Source organism: Culex quinquefasciatus, chromosome 2 (assembly GCF_015732765.1).
Source record: "Culex quinquefasciatus strain JHB chromosome 2, VPISU_Cqui_1.0_pri_paternal, whole genome shotgun sequence".
NCBI classification, from domain to species: domain Eukaryota; kingdom Metazoa; phylum Arthropoda; class Insecta; order Diptera; family Culicidae; genus Culex; species Culex quinquefasciatus.
In genome coordinates this window covers 165,714,968-165,736,065 of record NC_051862.1, presented here as the reverse complement: position 1 = coordinate 165,736,065, position 21,098 = coordinate 165,714,968, and the positions used below count along the sequence as shown (strand labels likewise).

The 21,098-nt window shown below is 38.1% G+C and overlaps 2 protein-coding genes across 12 annotated transcripts in view; one reads left to right on the top strand and one right to left on the bottom strand.

Moving 5' to 3' along the window:
- LOC6051146 (calcium/calmodulin-dependent 3',5'-cyclic nucleotide phosphodiesterase 1A) overlaps positions 1-21,098 on the top strand; it is a 660,139-nt gene that overhangs the window by 462,880 nt on the left and 176,161 nt on the right. The window lies entirely within an intron of this gene.
- Positions 16,086-18,040, bottom strand: LOC6046508 (maltase 2). The gene is made up of 3 exons (XM_001863660.2): positions 16,849-18,040; positions 16,362-16,798; positions 16,086-16,304 (listed from the first exon to the last, which is right to left on the bottom strand). Exons 1-3 carry the CDS (start codon positions 18,013-18,015, stop codon positions 16,166-16,168), a joined length of 1,743 nt encoding a protein of 580 aa, XP_001863695.2. The 5' UTR covers positions 18,016-18,040; the 3' UTR covers positions 16,086-16,165.

Genomic DNA, 21,098 nt, shown 5'->3' with positions numbered 1-21,098 from the left:
TTCTTGGATAACCCAGAACATCCCAACCTGCTGTAGAATATACAGCATAGGTCACTGAAGCTATTTTGAATAACCTGGAATTACATTATTATTATTAAAAAATATAATACTTTATAAAACTAAAAAATACTGAAAACTCTTTTTACGCGAGCTATTCAAAATAGCGTGAACTTTTTTTACGCGAAAAATTCAAAATAGCGCGAACTTTTTTTACGCGACAGGTTTCTCAAAAAGCCTTACTTTGAAAATGTTGAATTTTGAAGTTTAAGTGTTGAACAGTTAATTATATGATCCTGATAGTAAGTAACAAGGCAACACATCGATCAGAAAAATCTTTTCTCAAGATACATAATTTTTAATATTTTTAAATCACTTTTGCATGAACAGCCTCTGAATTATTATGCATATTTGTATAAATTTAAAAAAAAAATGTAAAAAAAACAATTTTCAATACGAAGATGTTCGACTGTCAGAACAAACCTGATGGTACAATCTGAACAATATTGAAGTGCATTTCTAGAGTTTTTTTTAAAGGTCCTATAAACATATGAAACACAATACCTTATAGGACCTTTTAAAAAAACTCTAGATTTGTGACAAACACTAGACTTGTAAAAAAATGTAATTACCTAATTGTAAGATAATAAATAAATGCAATAAAGAAAATATTGTATTGTATTCTTTATAAACAAAATTCAAAAATATTGTTGGCCTACTATGCTTCTTCTTTCCTCAATCTCTTCATCTATGCAGCCCTCCGACTGTCCCCTAAATCTCACCAGCGATTGCGTTTCTAATTGGCGCAACCAAAATTCGTTTCTTTTCTATTGGCTCTAGCTTCAAGCCACAGCTAACCCAACCATTCCGTTCCGTTCATTCGCTGACGAGCGCGCGACAGACATTGCCCAAACACGTCAATTGATTTACAATGTCACCCGAACAGGTGCTGCTGCCGCAATATCACTGTCACTTTGGTGCTCGCTTGACGCATGTTACCTGCCCTAGAAAATAAAGTTTATGGAAGTTGAACACAAGTCGGAACCAGCTTTTCCAGTTTTAAGGCGTTTTAGGAAGAAAAGACTATTTCTTCAGCAGACCATCCCATCAACGATCTGTGCCGCGGTGTCTCTGTCCCATCCAAAAGGCCACAAAGTCTGGCCCCTGGGGGCAGTCAATCCGCCGTCGTCGGACGTTCGTTCCCAAGCGCAATCTCCGGCTTGGTGTGGCACAACGAAAACGTCATCAATGCAGTCACGAACCGAAACGATTCTGATTTTTTGGGTGTTTTTCTTTCTTTTTTTCTGCTTGGGCGTGAAGAAAACATTTGGCTTAATGCCAAGTCCCAGGCCTTGGTAGGAAAGTTAAACGGAACGACGGACGTGTCGTCGGTTGAATCATGTGGCCATTTGAACGCACGGGGGAATATTATTCGATTCGTAAACGAACGTTCTGTTCTTATGATCGTGACCTGAGCCAGGTCAAAGTGCCAGGCCAGGTGGAATTTTGTTTGTTTGAAAATAATACAAAATAAAGCATTATTAATTAAAAACGCATACTTCTAATTATTCAAAATTAATCAAATTTAAAAAATAAGAGTACTATTCATACGTCAATAACATTTTGAAATATTTTCCACGCCAATCCTAACTTAATAGGAATTACACAGTTTGTGGATGACTCCTTAAACTAATGATTTATTTAACTTTTCAGCACTAAAATACGATAATTACAGGAAAAGTAAATAGTTTCAGAACGGAATTTAAAAAAATAAAAAACTTTTCTGAAACCTGGCAAATAAAATGGTTTTAATTTTTCCAAATTTCCTTCTATTTTCATGATGTTTTTTTAAGTTTATAAAAAAAAACAAAATTATTTAGATACAAGATCATGAATTCAACGTGATTTAAATTCGAATTAACTCATTAAAAACAAATAAGCTATTCGCTGTAAAATCAGCTGATTTCGTGCATTTTTTTGTATTTTATTTTATTTTTTGAGGCCTTTCCAATGACCAAAGAAGCCATTTTGTGTCATTGGTTCACCCATGCAAGGCTTCATACAATTTTTGAAGCCATCTATACAAAAATGGTACGTAACTGTTCGAAAATATGTATCTTTTGAAAGAATTTTTTGTCTTTCGCAAATTTGTTGACATTGATGAGGACTATTCAGGAAAACAATTTTACACAAAAAAATATTTTTTTTATTAACTTTTTTTACAGGAATTCAATTTTCCAAAATCCATATCTTTTCATTTTTTTATATGTTTTTGGGAATGAAAAAATATTTTCTAAATTTTGAAATCAACTCTGACATTTCAATAATGCATTTATTTGAATATTTGACCTTTTGAAATGTTAGTTTAGAATCCAAAATAAAACTTGAGAATCGTTTCATTTCTTAACATTGAACATCCTTTTTATTATTTTATTTTGATGAGCAAAAGCTGCATTTTTCAGTAAAAGATAAACTTCAAGTGGCTTTTTTTTTTAATCAAAAATCGATTGCAGATTTGATTTAACATAAAAAAAAAACAAAAACCCGATTTAATCCCACCTGGGGTGAGCTAGAGCCTTTCTTACTAAAGAATATAACAAAAGTAGAACTTCTTCTTTAAATTCATAACAACGACTTTGTTTATTTATAACGTCAGTACAAAAGAAAGTCTAATGATGAAAGCAAAGTGTTATAAATGATATGCTTTCCATAAGAAATAAAAAACGCAATGTTCACCAAAAGAATATTTGTAATCGTACATATTCTTAATAAAACAAGAGTTTATGACAAACGCGAGCATAGCGTCCCATGCGTCAGTGACAACGCACACCGCGGCATTGAAAACTTTGAAAACGATATAAACGATGAAAAGCTTAGAAAGCTCCTATTGGAATCCAATGAACCCTGTTAAATAAACTTACGAAATCGCGAAAAAGTGAAGTCTACTTTTAGGCGATTTAAGGAGCACACGGAAAACAAATTGATTGTAGCCGGATGAATGTCACAAATGTTTTTGCATAAACATTGGACAGTTATGCAAAAACGGACAGGGCAAAAGAAACCGAAAAGCTACGATATCTTACATGTTGTAGGAAACATCGGTAGACAAGCTACTACAAAACGAGTATAAGTCGATCCACAAAATAGATGCGCTAGCATTCTCGCGCCAGTATTCGAAGCTCAACTTGACAACTTGTCGACTTGGCGACGAAGCGTCGAAAATCGATGCAGTGTGATTTTTTTGGCGATTTTTCCGCTTAAAATTCATGCTGAATCGACATATTTACGAAGATGAAAATGACGTCCAGCCTTAAAGTAAAACCTATACCTTTCTTTAGTAAGGAAGGCAAAAAGGAAATCGCTCTAAAAATTGATCCGGATTGCCGATAGATGTCAAATTTGTTACAGATGCTCACTCATGGTCTGTACTATGAATGTAGAAAGAAATTTCGAATAAAATCGGAAATGAAAAGTGTTGGCGAAGGCCACCAGGTGGGCTTTTACCTTTTTTAGGGTTTTTTTTTTTCTTTTGGTAGGTTAATCAAACGGCTCTAACTCCAGAACCAGATTATGGATCTTTATGAAAATATAGGAGGTTGTAGAGCTCGAAAAATGCAATTTTTGAGATAAATAAAAGATATGAAAATGAAATTTTTTTACCATATTTTCATTTGAAAACTGTGTATTTTGTTGAAAAGTCTGGCCGCATCCGAAAACAGATGGATATTTCGAAATTCGGACTCAAAATGACCCTTGTTCAGCACACCAGCTTTCAAATGCACTTGGAACAATCCAAATCAAAAATAGGAGAGCCGAGGATTACGCGACACACAATTTGACAAAAATTTTACCACACACGGACATCACTCGAACTCTACGGAGTTTATTTTCTCAAAATTAGAGGGTTGGAGCTAGACGAGTTCTGTCAAGGTGAATCGATAGAGCGTCGAAAATCGATGCAGTGTGATTTTTTGGCGATTTTTCCGCTTGAAATTCATGCTGAATCGACATATTTACGAAGATGAAAATGACGTCCAGCCTTAAAGTAAAGCTATACCTTTCTTTAGTAAGAAAGGCAAAATATGGAGATGAAAAATAGTAATGTTGTGAAAAAGTTAAGTTAAAAAACGGAAAAAATGTGTTTTCCGTTCGCAATTTTTCAAAAAATAGTACATAATCAAATGAAATCCGGTGAAAAAATATATTATATCAAGTCGTATAACTTAACAAAACAATATTCTTAATTGATGATCATTCTCGATGCAACACTAGAATTGGCTGAATGTTAACATGGTCTTTCAGGGTTATTGCTCGTCTGAAAAGTAAAGTAAACTTTCTAAAAATACTTATTTCTCAATTCTTACAGGTTAATACTAAGAAAAGCGGTTTTTTTTAATATGTTCAATACTTTTGCCATGAAAACATTTTCTAAGCTATGAATGTAAACTTAAAAAAAATAAACCCAAAGAATCCAACTCAAAAATTCCCCTTTAAAGTTCGACAACCTTCGATAACATTGCAAAAAATTTCCCGTGATGGAACGAGTTCCGAATCGATTCACGGCCAGTTGACGCCACTGTCCATTTTTTTCTGTCAAGTACCGTGGCCCTCCGGAAGGGGCCCATCGTTCCACGTAGAACACAAAAGTTCACCGCGCGTAAATTGCCACCGACATACGGAGCACACGCGAGTGCATCCCACGTGTGGGCCAATCGATTTTTCAACCACGAGTCATCATGCGGGGCAGGAAATGGTCAATTTTTAATTTCAAAACTGCCACACTGTAGGATGCCACTCGGTCGTGGTGGCGTTTAGCTTCAACTTACTTCGATAGGGATCTTCCTGGATGGGGTTGGTCAGAAACCACTTTCTTGATTGGCTCGATACTTTCAGAATGAAGTAATTCTGCAAGTTTAAACTGGAAGCTATTGAGAATCGTACTTCAAATTAATCTTTCCATTGGCACAAGTTGATAAATTACGATAATGATCGAAAAACAATTTGGACCATTTTCACCTAAGCTCTCTGTACACAGCTTCTTTGCGAAGAAAATCCAACTTAACAAGCCACTTGAAAATAGCTCCATAATACAAACCACTTGAGTGTAATTATCTTGTTTTCCAGCCACTCTCACTCTTCGGGACAAGCTATTCGCAAAACTCTCGCAAACTGCCACGAGCTGGACTCTGTCAAATCAGGAGTTTGTGATATTATTTTATTCATTATTTCAAAAACAATAATGTTATTTCCAAATCTTGTATGGTGTCAATAATTTATTTTAAAGATTTCTTGAAAAATTACAAAAAAACATATCGGAATGCAAACCCCAACTTTCCAGAGACTTTTCCCCGCATGTGACGCCATCTGGTGTGATGGCAGCAACTTCAGGGCACTATATGTGGCCAACTTTTCCAACGGGACACATCAATCAATTAGACCCGTCGGCATCAGCAGCATCCCCTCCCTCCAAACAGCATTCCGCCCCGAGCAGCACCCAATAGGAAGGTTTTTATGTGCCACCATAAAACCAGAGCCTCGTAAAGAACCTTGTCATCGGCATTGTTCCGTGCGCTACTGAAACTGAAACTGGTTAGCAGGCAGGCAGTGCTGATGAACCTTCCAGAGGATTTTCCGCATGGGGAAAATTATAGCTTTCCTGGTGATGCCGCTCGGGCGCTTTTCTTGAGCGATCTCAATCAGGTCGTTAAAACAGCTGCTGCAGTCACGTTGCGCTCGAAATTTGACTTAATTAGCCTATCGGAGGATGGAAAATTTATTCCCCAAAATGTGAACAAGAAGCACATTGTTTTACTGAAATCTCATCGGGAATTCAATTTCAGGTGATTTAAATTATGTTTAGATTAGGACACTTGAAAATTTAATATGTTGCCAGGTCCACCTAAACATAGTTTTAGTTTTCCCAATTTACATGCACATTTTGGGATATTTTGGGAAACAATTATACATAACTTTGGCTGTGTTCTTCACAATCATCCACTTTATGTTTTATGTCAAAACATGTAATTATACAGTATTTTTTGTCCTAAAATATGTCTAAGCACATTTTGTTGCAATCTAATAGCTAATTAGGTCTATATAACATAAACCAACTTAATTCACCTATGTGGTTGGTACCTCTCCACCTTCCAGATTGCCGGGGTTGCCAGATCTTCACACGGTTGGAAAGTCTTTTGATTACCTATTCAACGATAAGTCGGATGTTGGATTCGGACATTCTTAACATACAGTTAAGTGAGATCTGGCTTCAAAAAGTAAACAAATATCATTTAAGTGGTCATAGCTTAAGACATGGTTGACAGATCTTCAATATTTTGGACTCGTTTGTTAGGGTTCCCAATAACCTATCAAACGATAGGTTGGATGATATTTCCGGACATAATTCATTCAGAGAAGTGAAATCCGACTTCAATAAAGCACATAAGGCGTCATCCATAAAGTACGTACGCTCTTAGGGGGGAGGGGGGGTTACCGAAGGTGTGACAAGATGTGACGAAGGGGGGAGGGGGGTTTGTGAGATTGTGACGTCACGCTAGGTTTTTTTTTATGATTGCATTATATTAATTTGAAATGTACACAATTAAATTAAATCCTCTTTTCTAAATTTTTTTGCTTACTATCATTTAGAAGTACCGTCATCAGGGGTGACATAGGGTCTGGGGGGAGATTGGGTCATACAAATTTCTGCATTTTTGTATGACCCAAACTCACCCCCCAGACCCAATGTGACCCCTGATGACGGTATCACATTATAATTTATTATACAGTCACATTTTTCAGCTGGAACTTCAATATTTTGCAAATTCTTGCTTGATAAAAATAAATGCTTTGAAAGCAGGGTGTTCATAAGAAAACTGCTTTAAATGGTTTGAACATATTAGATACTTGAATGTTATACCAGGTCTTCCAATTTTCAAAAGATACAAAACTGTTTTCTATATCGCAATGTTTATTCTAAAAAATGAATAGTTAGAATAATCTAACTTATTTTGCTTTAAAATTGCTAAAAATACCAAAATTATTAGAGTTTAAAAATAAAAAAAATCCCATTGAAAACAAGGGGGGGGGGGTTCTGGCAAAATGTGACGTATTTGTTGAGGGGGGGTTCAACCTTGTGTGACCAAGTGTGACATAGGGGGGAGGGGGGTTAATTTTGGCCGATTTTTGCGTGACATACTTTATGTACGACGCCTAAATATCACTTAACATTCCAACGCCCAAGGCTCCAAAAAAGTTGGAACGGTAACTTCAACTCGATATTTCTCGGGCATAACTCAACCAATCAAGATGATTCTTCTTTCCAGTGATTTTTTAGGATGTCTAGATGATTCTAGAACTTTACAAAACTTAATTTGATCAAATCTGTAATTTTTGCGATCAAGAACATCGTTCCAAATTTTTTTTCAAGTGTAAAAAAACATCGCCAAAAATTCCGTGGAGACAGTTGTTTCAAGAAAGGGTGGAACGATATTTTCGGTCGCAGAAATTACAGATTTGATCAAATCAAGTTCTGCAAAATTTTACGATCATCTAGACATTCTGACAAATCACTGGAAACAAGAATCGTCCCGATTGGTTGAGTAGGGTAGAGTAGTCATCAATGAGACACGGGGAACAATGATAAAATGGCTCTCACTGGTCGTAGTTTCAACCAATCAGGCTCATATTTGGGGGAAAGGTGTATCTACTGGATACACATCTGCCATAATAGTGGCTTTGGTTATGGACGCTCCCTTGAAAAGTTATTCATAAATGTTTGATTCTAGGGTGTAAAAGTAAATTATGGACAAAAAATACTTTTTCGCTCGTAGGCTGCCATTTACGCCAAAACTAATATTTCTTAAAATTTCTTTCGACGTTCCATAGGGATTGAATTGGGCTACAATGTCCTTTCATTAGGTTTGACCAACATTTAGAATATACCTAGAATCAGTGGCTGTCTCATTGTTCCCCACTCATTTTAGCCCATGGGTAACAATGAGACACTTTGATTTTTCTTCATTAAACATTTCAAAATCCATGTAAATCTTTCAAAACATGAATTGAAAGTGATTTTTGGCATATTTAAAGAGTTTTAACTTCATTTAACCAAACATACAATGTTATTTAGTATAAATATATGGATTTTACAAAATTTAAATACTTTTTAGTGTAACTTTTGTTAATTAAAGTTTCATGTTGTCAAAATTGCTCTAAAATGTTCAAGGCAAGTCACCTGTAATGGACCAATACAAAAACATGATGTTTTACTAGAAAAGTATTGATTTTCGTAGAGTGTCTCATTGTTCCCCAGCTGTCTCATTGTTCCTGCCAAGTGCGTCTACAATGAGACAGTTGAATAACTCTGGCTGTAGATGTCGGATCGATCTCATATTTTGGTCAATGTTAGAACACACTAAAAGAAGGAAAATGCAACAAAAAGCTTATTAAAACATGCTGATGGAAAAATTAGAAAAATCGTTGAAAGTAGAAAACCAAAAGTGTCTCATTGATGACTACCCTACCCTAATGCTCGAGAACCAGCAAGTTGAAGTTACCGTTCCACCTTTTTAGGGAGGCTTGGGCGTCCGTGTAAGTTGGACATGCGTTGGGCGTTCCAGTGTTAAGTGAACATAAGTTGAGACAGGGTTGCCAGATCTTCAATATTTTCTACTTTTTTGTAAGGTATTTTGATTACCTATACAGTTAAACCTCGCATAGTGCGCAGGCGTTACGCTTTTATTTTCTTTGATTACTCTAAAACGACGTGATGATGATGATGATGATGATGGTCCCATCTCTTTCCCCTACAAAGGTTTGAGCTGGACGAGTTATCGTTATGACATTTTATTTAATGTAAATATAAATTAGCCTTTCAGTTAACTCCGTCATTACAGTTTACTTTCGTAGATTACTAGTTGATAGGCCTGTAACTGTATCAGCTTCAAGGAATCGCATTTGGTACTAACTACTGTTCGGAACACATATAGTTTTACTTGTATCTATCTGAACTGGCTTTCTACTAAGTGCCAAGCTAACAACGACATTGCCCGAAATCGCACCATACTGTTTTACCTGACAGAGTGTACGTAACGAGTTTTGCCTGAAGACTTGTACTTTTCGAAACCCTATCCTTATAGTTAAAAGGAAGACACTAGTGGTTGTTACTAGCAATGGTGGCCTACAGCTATAGAGTCAACTTCGTTTTATTTATGGAATTCAGGATTATTTTTGTTAAACGTCTCTTTCAAATTTGAAAACAAGTAACTATTTTTGACCATGTTGTACGATTTTCAATGCAACAATGAAATGGTGTTCTTAAAGTCTTATCATCCCATTGACTTTTTTTTTCAAAATTTCAAAAATCAAAAATTACGATTTTTCCAAAAATACGAAATTATTTTATAGTTTTAAATGAGGCACATTTCATTGAAAGTTTAAAATAAAAATAAATCTAATCCAAAAATTTGCAAGCAAATTAAACCTTTTTATTGAAAATAAAAACCTCTTTTTCTTTTTCTTCACAATTTTATACTATAAGTTTGAAAATAGTAAACTATCAGGGTAGTCCCTTCTAATAATTTCAAAACATATAATGCAAATACAAATTAATTTGTGCAAATTTATTGTGTTAGCATTATATGTTTTGAAAATGTTAGAGGTTTTTATGTTCATTAAAATTTTTTTTTATTTTTTAGAAGATTTATTTTGACCGTTTTGGCCTTAAAAAGAGCAAGTTTAGTCAAGTACTTCAAAATTTATGCTATTGCTGATTGTAAAAGAGCTGGTTTTTGTAAAAAAAAACAGTCTTGTTCCATATTTTTTGAATGAGTTTTTTATTTATTTTATTTGAAAGATTTTTCCAACGAGCCAAAAAGATTATAGTACTGATAACCGTATCAAAAGTTGAGAGCAATCAGCGATATTTGTACTTGTTATTTTCAGGCCCTATCTCAGATTTTTTATATAAATGTTGTAGATGTGCGACAAAAGGTCGAAAGACATAAGGTCGATTGGACAAAAGGTCGAATGCCAAAAGGTCGAAAGAACAAAAGGTCGAAAGTGGACAAAAGGTCGAATGGACAAAACGTCGAAGAGACAAAAGGTCGAATGTGAAAAAATAAACAAATAATTAAAATCAGAAACTTCTAAAAAAATATTGAATAAAATATTTTCGAACAAACAAATCTGATTTTTTTTGTGAGTTTATCCTTGGTTTATCCATCCTGTTCGTAATAATATTTTTTTTAAATAAACAGAATAACTTTCAAATCATTTTTGATAAGATTTCCATTCTTCCAAACATGAGCAGTGCTTCAAAAAAAGTTCGACTTCTAAAATATTTAAAACATATTTTAAAAAATAACCTCTTTCTTGTTTGTTGTTATATTTTTGTTAGTTTTTCCATTCTTTCAAACATGAGCAGTTTCTTAAAACAAAAGTTCGACTTCAAAATTTTTTTGGAGGTTTTTTTTATTATTAACACCTAAACTCCCATCCATAAAAATATCCCGCGGACTACCAAGCAAGCGAAAAAAGGTGGAACTCCAACTTTGAACAGCTATATCTCGGCTCCCTGTGGACGGATTTTCGATATCTAAACAGCAAAAGATGCGGACAGATCTCTAGATAATGTTGCTTTTTTGAAAAGTCAAAAATAGAGGCGTTTACCCTAAGTTATTCCCGAAACCATAGGAGCAACTTTTTTCAGCCCTCTTTTACTACATGTTTTACATGCAGTTATAAATATTCAATGATAATCTATGTCAAATCCATGCCAGAATGATAGATAATGCTCATTTATTATACTCAAGACCATTTTCGGTCCAATGTGGCCACTTTGGAACCGGTCCCAGGTACTCCGGTGAAACCCGGATTACGCTATATTGTGGAGCATTTTCGGGAATATTTTGGTCAAGGCAACATGCATATCACAGTTCATCATTTTCAAAATCAAGCTCATTGGTGATACCCAAGTCCATTTTTGGACCAATCTGGCCACTTTAGGACCGGTTCCCGGTGCTCCGGTGAAACCCGGAATATGGCAAATTACGGGATCTTCCGAATTATTATTGGTAGGGCAATATGGATGTCAAAGTTCATCATGTTCAAAATTTAGCTCATCCATGATCCTCAAACCCTCTTTTGGACTGATCAGGCCACTTTGGGACCGGTTCCCAGTACTCCGGTGAAACCCGGAATATGGCAAACTACGGGATTATTTCTGAATAATATTTGACAAGGCAATATGGATGTTAAAGATCATTTGCAAAATCAAGCTCATCCATGAACCCCAAAACCACGTTTGGACCAATCTGGCCACTTTAGGACCGGTTCCCGGTGCTCCGTTGAAACCCGGAATGTGGCAAATTACGGGATTGTTGGAGGACAATTTTTGACAGGGCAATATGGATGTCAAAGATCATCATTTGCAAAATCGAGCTTATCCATGATCCCCAAGACCGCTTTTGGACTGATCAGGCCACTTTGGGACCGATTCCCGGTACGCCGGTGAAACCCGGAATATGGCAAATTACGGGATTTTTCCGAATTATTATTGACAGGGCAATATGGATGTCAAAGTTCATCATGTTCAAAATTTAGCTCATCCATGATACCCAAACCCTCTTTTGGACCGATCTGGCCACTTTGGGACCGGTTCCCTGTACTGTGGTGAAACCTTGATTACGCTCTATTGTTGAGCATTATTGGGAATATTTTGGTCGAGGCAACATGCATATCAAATTTCAAAATTTTCAAAATCAAGCTCATTCGTGATTCTCAAGACCATTTATCTACCAATCTGGCCACTTTGGAACCGGTCCCGGAATCTCCACTGAAACCCGGAATAAGGCAAATTACGGGATTATTGCAGGTCAATTTTTGACAGGGCAATATGGATGTCATAGTTCATCATAATCAAAATTAAGCTCATCCATGATCCCCAAACCGGTTTTGGTTCCCGACATTCCGGTGAAACCCGGAACATGGCAAATTAGTGGATTATTTTTGAATAATTTTTGACAGGACAATATGGATGTCAAAATGTATAGTTTTCAAGATCAATCTCAACCACGAATGCAATTTCTTTTTTTTTTCGATATGGCTATTTTGGCAGATGACTGCGGCAATATCAAGACTTTTTTCAAATAACGGGGCTCTTTCAGCAAAAAAAAATTACTAGCCAATGTGGATGTCAAAATGAAATATGATGAACTTGTAAACTCAAATTGGCTGATCAAAAATTGCTCTAAAAAATTGCAAAAATCCCGTAATTTGCCATAATCCGGTTTTCAATGGAGTACCGGAAACCGGTCCTGAAGTGGCCAGTTTGTTTTAAAAGTGGTTTTGCAGATCATGGATGAGCTAAATTTTGAATATGATGAACTCTGAAATCCATATTGCCCTGTGTAAAATTATTCAGAAATAATCCCGTAAATTGCCTTATTCCGGGTTCCACAGGAGTACCGGAGTATATGTCCAAAAGTGGTTTTGAGGATCATGGATGAGCTTGATTTTGCAAATGATAATCTTTGACATTGATATTGCCTTGTCAAAAATTATTCAGAAATAATCCCGTAATTTGCCATATTCCGGGTTTCACCGGAGCACCGGGAACCGGTCCTAAAGTGGCCAGATTGGTCCAAACGTGGTTTTGGGGTTCATGGATGAGCTTGATTTTGCAAATGATGGTCTTTTGCATCCATATTGCCTTGTCAAAAATTATTCAGAAATTATCCCGTAATTTGCCTTATTCCGGGTTTCACCGGAGTACCGGGAACCGGTCCCAAAGTGGCCAGATTGGTCCAAAAGTGGTTTTGAGGATCATGGATGAGCTTGATTTTGCAAATGATAATCTTTTACATCCATATTGCCTTGTCAAAAATTATTCAGAAACAATCCCGTAATTTGCCATAGTCCGGGTTTCACAGGAGTACCGGGAACCGGTCCTAAAGTGGCCAGATTGGTCCAAAAGAGGTTTTGAGGATCATGGATGAGCTTGATTTTGCAAATGATGGTCTTTGACATCCATATTGCCTTGTCAAAAATTATTCAGAAATAATCCCGTAATTTGCCTTATTCCGGGTTTCACCGGAGTACCGGGAACCGATCCCAAAGTGGCCAGATTGGTCCAAAAGTGGTTTTGAGGATCATGGATGAGCTTGATTTTGCAAATGATAATCTTTGACATTGATATTGCCATTTCAAGAATTATTCAGAAATAATCCCGTAATTTGCCTTATTCCGGGTTTCACCGGAGCACCGGGAACCGGTCCTAAAGTGGCCAGATTGGTCCAAAAATGGACTTGGGTATCACCAATGAGCTTGATTTTGAAAATGATGAACTGTGATATGCATGTTGCCTTGACCAAAATATTCCCGAAAATGCTCCACAATATAACGTAATCCGGGTTTCACCGGAGTACCTGGGACCGGTTCCAAAGTGGCCACATTGGACCGAAAATGGTCTTGAGTATAATAAATGAGCATTATCTATCATTCTGGCATGGATTTGACATAGATTATCATTGAATATTTATAACTGCATGTAAAACATGTAGTAAAAGAGGGCTGAAAAAAGTTGCTCCTATGGTTTCGGGAATAACTTAGGGTAAACGCCTCTATTTTTGACTTTTCAAAAAAGCAACATTATCTAGAGATCTGTCCGCATCTTTTGCTGTTTAGATATCGAAAATCCGTCCACAGGGAGCCGAGATATAGCTGTTCAAAGTTGGAGTTCCACCTTTTCCTCGAGCATGGGAGTTTAGGTGTTAAAAACAACCTTTGCTTGACCTACTTTTGTGAGTTTTTACATTCTTCCAAATATGAGCAGTTCTAATACAAATTATTATTTTTTTAGTTTTGTTTTAACCTATTCTTGACTGTCGTAATGATTTTGTGAATAATTCCATTCTTTCATATATTAGCGGTTCTTCTTACTAATACTACTTTTGAAATATTTTTGAAATTTGTATTTTATTCATAAAAATTGTTGAAATATTTTAGAGTTTTGCTTCTTGAATATTGTTGCAAGTTTTCTTTCATTTTAAATCTATCATTCATGATCATAGTAGATCATAAGAAAAATCTGAATTCAAAAACATAGCTGTGTATAAAAAAATAGATCATATTTTTTTATATTTTCAAAGAAAAACCCCCTCTATTCGACCTTTTGTCCATTCGACCTTATGTATTTCGACCTTTTGTCATACATTCAAATTTTGTCTGCCTATATCTAGCGAACTATCATTGGAAAGGTTATCAATAGACCTTGCTGATGTCCCAGAAATTTGATGATCTGAAAACCCTATCAAAAGAATTTAGTTATGATGCTTACTTTGTTAAACGTGTTCTAGGTGAATGATGCAATTTTGACTGAATGTATTCACTTTATGATTGTCAGGAGGGCACCAACCATCTAAGTGAGGATTAAGTAGCGTTTTTCATTTTATTAGACCAATTGAAATTGTTTTAAATTGTATTTCTATTCTGGGAAACAGTATAGATAAGTTACGGGTAGACACCATATCTATGCTGTGCTATGCTCTTGAAGACTGTATAAAAAAATCTCGTTGTTTTAATATTGTTTCAATTTTAAATTATATTTTTGGAAAATAAATACACTTGAACCTGTAAAAAAAACCTCAAACAAAGAGTGAAAATGGTCATGAAAATCAGTCAAATATTCTTACGTAAAACATTGAAGAATTCTTTTAGAAGCTTTTATTATTTATGTCTCTCGACTCTGCAAGACTATTCTAATTATCAACAGTTTGGAAAAAAAGTATTACAAATCGTTTTATACATTGTTACAGTTATGCTACTGCCATAAACTTGCCAAAATCTTTCCTGAAGTTCTACGTTTTTTTCCGATCTGTGAACCAAAAATTAGTTAAAAGCCTGAAAGTGCCCAATTGGCTTAAAAAGCAATCAAAATAAACGTTATCCATGTAATGGGAAATCGTGTGAACACAATTTTGAATGGAAAAAAATTAATAAAAAAAAGCATTTTCATTAAAAAATCACGAATGATATCTCTAGATTATTTCAAGTTATTCTCATTTGATTGAATTAAAATTCAAACAAAGATTTCAAGTTTTGGACCTTAACTATAGAAGAACAAAAATGAGGGAAAAGTAATGGTCTTGCAAGAAGTCTAAGACCTTGAACGTAATAAAATTGATATATTCGATTACATCATATCAACTTCCTTTCTCCGAATCCATTTCCACCTTTCATCAATCCAAATTCCAAACGACCCTCGCCGAACCCGTTATGAATACCCGAAAAATCCAATTGAGTGACACAATACGCATTTCTAACCCACACACACACACACAAATAAAATTCGTGCAGAAAACCGAGTGACAATTCCTCGCTTACATTTTCCACCATATTTTCATCTTTCTTCAAAAAACGGAAGAAAACGAAAAACGAATTTCCCCCCGTTCATTGCCAGCTCCGTTCGGACGCCCCATGAATACCGTTAATCCCCCAATCCATCTTTCAAAGCTTAACATCTCGTTAGAAATCGCTCCAGGTGGGGGAAATTGGAATTCAAGCGAATGAGTTATGCACCGTTCGTCGGCAACACACCTGCGCTTGGAAATTTTTGCCCTTTAAATTCACCGTGCAACGCGTCACGGATGGATTAAAAACACGATGCGGTACGAGATTCGCCTCACAAATAGTCCCAAATTGGGTCCACGATTGACTGCTGCTAGCAAAAGTTCCTTCATGCTAATGGCCCAATGTCACCCCCATGTCGCAAACGGAGGAAAGATAAACACATGCAGGATGTCAACAGAGGGAAGGAAAAAACCTTCATGTGAAAGGAATAAATCTAGATGATTGATCTGGGTTCGGCCAATGATCGACATATGTCATGTATCGGAAAAGGCCAGTCAACGCGTTTATCCCGGGGTCCCGGGGAAAAGGTTAAAGCAAAGATGATGACGGACGGTCTTGGGAAATGATTAATGGTGTCCTTTTGAGCGGAATCGTTGGTGTGGGTGGAGGTGGAATAATGATTTCCGGCATTTTTCCTTAAGTCGGGGGATGATGTTGGGAAAGGTTTCACAACGGCTGAGCTTTGGTTGATAAGAGAGTTTTTATTGTTACAAAGGCTAATTACGCCTGTATCAGCCATGCACGTGACCGTAATTTATGACTACACGAAGATATACCTGGCCATAATCGCTAGCAGCAATCCAATCGAAAGGTTGATAGCAGCTGCCGACGAAACCGTTGCTCTCAGCACAACCGAATCGTACGGTCCCAGCGTCAACTTGCTGATGTCGACCTCATTTCTGTTAGGGGAAAAGAATTGTGAGAAATTCTTCTAAAAGAGAAGTAAAAGTTCTTACCCAGCTTTCGACTTGGAGTTCGGTTGCGCCACCTCAACTCGCATCTTCTGCGGAAGATTCACGAAATCACCCAGATCCACGGTATCCTCTGCTCCGGCCATGTTCAGCACCGTCAGGAACGAATCCTCACCACGGAGTTCCCTCAGCAGAGCGTACACCTTGGTTCCGACCGTCTTGTGCACGTACTCACCACTCTGCATCGTCCGGTACCGTCGCAGCTTGGTCAGATGCTGGAAGTGGTGGAAGGTACTTTGTGAATTCTTTTGCATCACGTCTACGTTGTACCGAGCATAGTCCGGATGAACTCGGAGCCAGGAGTTGGTGTTGGTACTGAACCCGGCACTGGTCGACGAGTCCCACTGCATCGGCGTCCGGTTCGGATCTCGGTTGTCGAACTGCTGAGCCTCTTTGAAGTCCTGCATGGCTACCTCTTCACCCTGGAAGAAAAATGTTAAACAGAATCTTGGAGGAACTCACTGGTACTTACGTAATACGTAATACTAGTCCCCGGCAGAGTATGCAGCAACGTCATGACCTGATCAACCCGATCTAGTCCAACTCGTGACGCTACCCGCGAGTGATCATGCGATCCAGCTACCCAGCTTGGAGTGTGTCGAGCCGGCATGTTGTTCATCCACCAGTCGATCGAACTCTTCAGCCCAACGGCGTTCTGCTCCTTCTTAAAGTCATAGATCAGCTGGAAGTTGAACGGCATGTGAGCTCCCTGGCGCTTCCGGTCCGCACTCTCGTAGTACAGCATCGTTCCCTCGATGCTCGAATACGCTTCCGTCATCAGAATGATAGTACGGCCCTTCTCCGCGGAATACTTATCCATCTGATCCCGCCAGTTGTAAACCACATCATACACATCCGGGATGTCCTTGGTATAAATGTGATCCAAAGAATCGTACTCTCCCGGCTGTCCCCACCCAGACAACGGCTCATCCCGGAACTGCTCATCCTCGAACATGTGGTTGATAGCGTCCAACCGGAACCCATCCACTCCACGGTCCAACCAGAAGAACAACATCTTGGTCATCTCCGCAAGCACCTTCGGATTCCGGTAGTTCAAATCCGGCTGCTGAGGCGTAAACTGGTGCAGATAGTACTCCCCTCTCGCTTGATTATATGTCCACGCCGACCCTCCAAATACCGAGATCCAATTATTCGGCGGACCACCCCCTGTCGCCGGAGGTCTCCACACATAAAAGTCACTATACTCCGGATCCCGCACCACAGACTTCACAAACCACTCGTGCTGATCACTCGAGTGGTTCGGAATAAAGTCCAGCATCAGCTTGATGCCATTCTTGTGCGATTCCTCCACCAACTTGTCAAAATCCGTCAAATTCCCGTACTCCGGCTGGATAGCGTAGAAATCCGACACATCGTACCCAAAATCCTTCAGAGGTGACTTGAACGGCGGGCTCAACCACGTCGCGTCAATCCCAATATCCGCCAGATACTTCATCTTGGAGGTGATCCCCGCCAAATCACCTATCCCATCGCCGTTGCTGTCCAAAAACGACCTCGGGTAGATCTGGTAGAACGTCGCGTGCTGATACCAGTCCTTCGAGTCCGGTTCGCGAATCGCTAGCCCGTTGACGGTCGTCGCCAACAGAGCGACTAGGCTCAAAGCTCCCAGCGTTCGCATCTTGCTCGGAGAGCAGCTCGATCGAAACTGAATTGGCCTGTTCAGAGCCGTTATGATTCCGTTCGCCCGGTAATTGAGGACTTATCTCGGCTTGAACGGTGATAAGATATTGTAAATCATTCAGCAATTGCTTGGGTGGTAGGCTTTGCTGCTGCTATCATTAACTAATTGTGAAATTAGACAAAGGTCAGGTGCTGAGTGATTGCATTTAGGGGGAATAAAAGGTCTTATTGATATTGGCTAAATGTTATATGTGGGGCATTGCGTTTATCATTTCTAACTTTGAAAATTATACAACTCGTCCTTAAATGAATTTGAAACTCGGACTTGTAAAGCTACAACAGTATGTCAACAGTAGTTCGACGTCGTCGTCCTATCTTGTCGCAACCGCCATTTTGACGTTCCGAGAAAAACGCGTTTTAATGTTTGACCATGAATAAACAAAAACGAAAGCACGCAATGTAAACAATAACAAACCCGTTTTGTTTAGCTGACCATTATGTGCATTGTCCCGAAGTTTGGTTGAAGTTGGTTGCTGGAGTCCCGAGTTATATTTACAAATGTTTACGGTAGTCTAACTTGTACGTGCGTCAAACGCGTTCTGACCTGACACTTACATCAATTTTCAGGGAGTGACAAGATAGCACGACAAGATTGAAACTTCTTTCATATGTAAAGTGACGAAAATGCACGGAGTTTTTTTCGGATTTTGTTGAATATCTCAGGATTGAAATCGGGATCTGTGAAGGTCAAAATGTTAGGCATTGTGAGCTGCATAAAATAGCGTTCTTAACTCAATTTGGCCCACAATGCACGTACGACAAGTTAGTACGAGGGCGACAAGTTGCTAAATGGAATAAACTGCTATTTTCCTAGTTGCCAAGAATATTTTCTTCACATTTCACTTAAGGCGAAAAACACACAATTGCTAAAGACGTCTTGTATGGGGCAGCTTATTCCCGCCATTAAAACGGGTAAAAACAAACAGAAAGCTAATGGAAACGGAGACAACCGCCTTTCCCCTTCCTTCCAGTTTTCCTCCACTGCTAAGATGGCTCTTTTCCGATTGAATAAATTGCCCACCCAAATCTCCTTCCGGTGGCCACACATGGTGGTGGCCCACTCTGCTAGGGTCAAGGCCAGCAGCTCAAAGACAAGACATTTTCGGAGAACCAAAAAATGATCACAAAAACGGAAAAATCCTTTTCTATCCCAACTGGGCAAAAAAAACAGATTCTGGGAAAATCCTCACAAAAAAATAAAACAGATCTTTCTTAGCTGAGGTTGTGGGAAAAAGTGCCAAAATTCTGCCGTGTGAAACCCAAACGCTGGCCAATTCTCGACAATTCTCAGACCCCGCTTATCTTGGCCCGGCATTATGTTGTGTCTCTTTTCCGGCCCCATTTTATCATGTCAGCCCACTTTGGCCCCAGCAAAATAACTGTCAGTGCCATAAAAATGCTACTCCGTCGTCGTCGTTCCAGTTGATGCTCCCCGGTGCAGTTTGTTTGCGTTGGACTTTTTTGTTTGAGTGCTTCTTCTCTCTCTCTCAAAAAAAAGCTCCACCATCGAAACGGATGCTGCCCCAAGTACCCACTACATTTCGATGGTGTTTCACTTGGAGCTAGAATAAAAGTACCACCGCACTCGTATCCACACAATGTTCAGACGAGTGTGAACCGAAGATAACTTCATCACTCGAAGCGAAACGGTTTTGGCAAATCATAAAAAAGGAAGCTGCCGACCCCAACTTGAGGAACGAACGAAAAAAGTTTGGGAAAAAAATCAACAACATACACAGAACGACAAACATCCGTTTGGGCGTAACCGAACATCCGACCGATCTCCCACTCCAGTGGAAAGCTAACAAGATGAGGGAAATTGGTAGGACCTTCCGTCGGATGGGGAAGTAAATGTTGGCCCCGGTCGAACCTAAAGGGTTAGGTCGATAGCTCAGTCCAGGTGTAGGAGTCGTCTCCTTGGGTCCTGCCTCGGTGAAGTCGCTGGTAGGCAGTTGGACTCACAATCCAAAGGACGTCAGTTCGAATCCCGGGGTGGATGGAAGATAAGGTGTAAAAAGAGGTTTGCAATTGCCTCAACAATCAAGCCTTCGGACACCTAGTTTCGAGTAGGAATCTCGCAATCGAGAACGCCCAGGCAATGCTGTAGAGCGAATGATGTGATTTTTTTTATTGTAAAAAAACTGATATTTTGAGTATATTTGAGAACATACGTAGTTTTGTGAAATTTTGCAGTATTATCAAAATATTTGATTAACGCATTTGAAATGAATGAAAAAGCTCGATCGTTTGATACCCATATTGCAAAAAACAGATATTTTGAGTATATTTTCGAAAATATGCAGTTTTAAGAAAATTTTGCGTATTTTCAAAACATTTTGTTATTACATTCAAAATTTTTGAAAATTTCGATCATTTGATACCTATATTGCAATTACATTAATTTTATTTATTTTTTGGAGATACATTGCAATTTCAAAATATTGGAAAAAACGTATTTTTGTGAAAATTTCAAGTGCAATGGATAGCTGACATCATCCCGATACCAAAACACTATATTATTTTGATGTTTACATGATTTTTCATACGATTATAGCCAATGTCTCCCATATAGCCAAAATCCTAAGAGCTCTGTGCTTCAGCTTAGCACTGGGCCGTACTTAACTGAGGCAGCTGAACGAATAAAAATCGGGGCAGTGCAAAACCGGGACATGACTGTATTATTCCGTGTACTTTTTTTCTGAAAAGTCCTTATCTTAACCTACTACTTTTCCGAAGACTCCAAATTGATCAGATTATCTCTTCTCAAGATTCAGGTTTTAGAATACCAACATGTCAAGTTTCATCCAACACAAAAAAACATATACTTTTTCAAGTTGCGAAATTTTAGAGATTTACTCAATTTAGAAACTATATTCATCTGTTGTGTGTGTGTGTGTGCAACCATCCAAACGGGACCACGCGGCCACTTCTTACAAATTGAGTTGTTTCCATGTGTTTTTAGATCTACACTCTATACATGCAAATAACTCGCATAGGCATTTGGAAGGTGTTAGCTCTGCC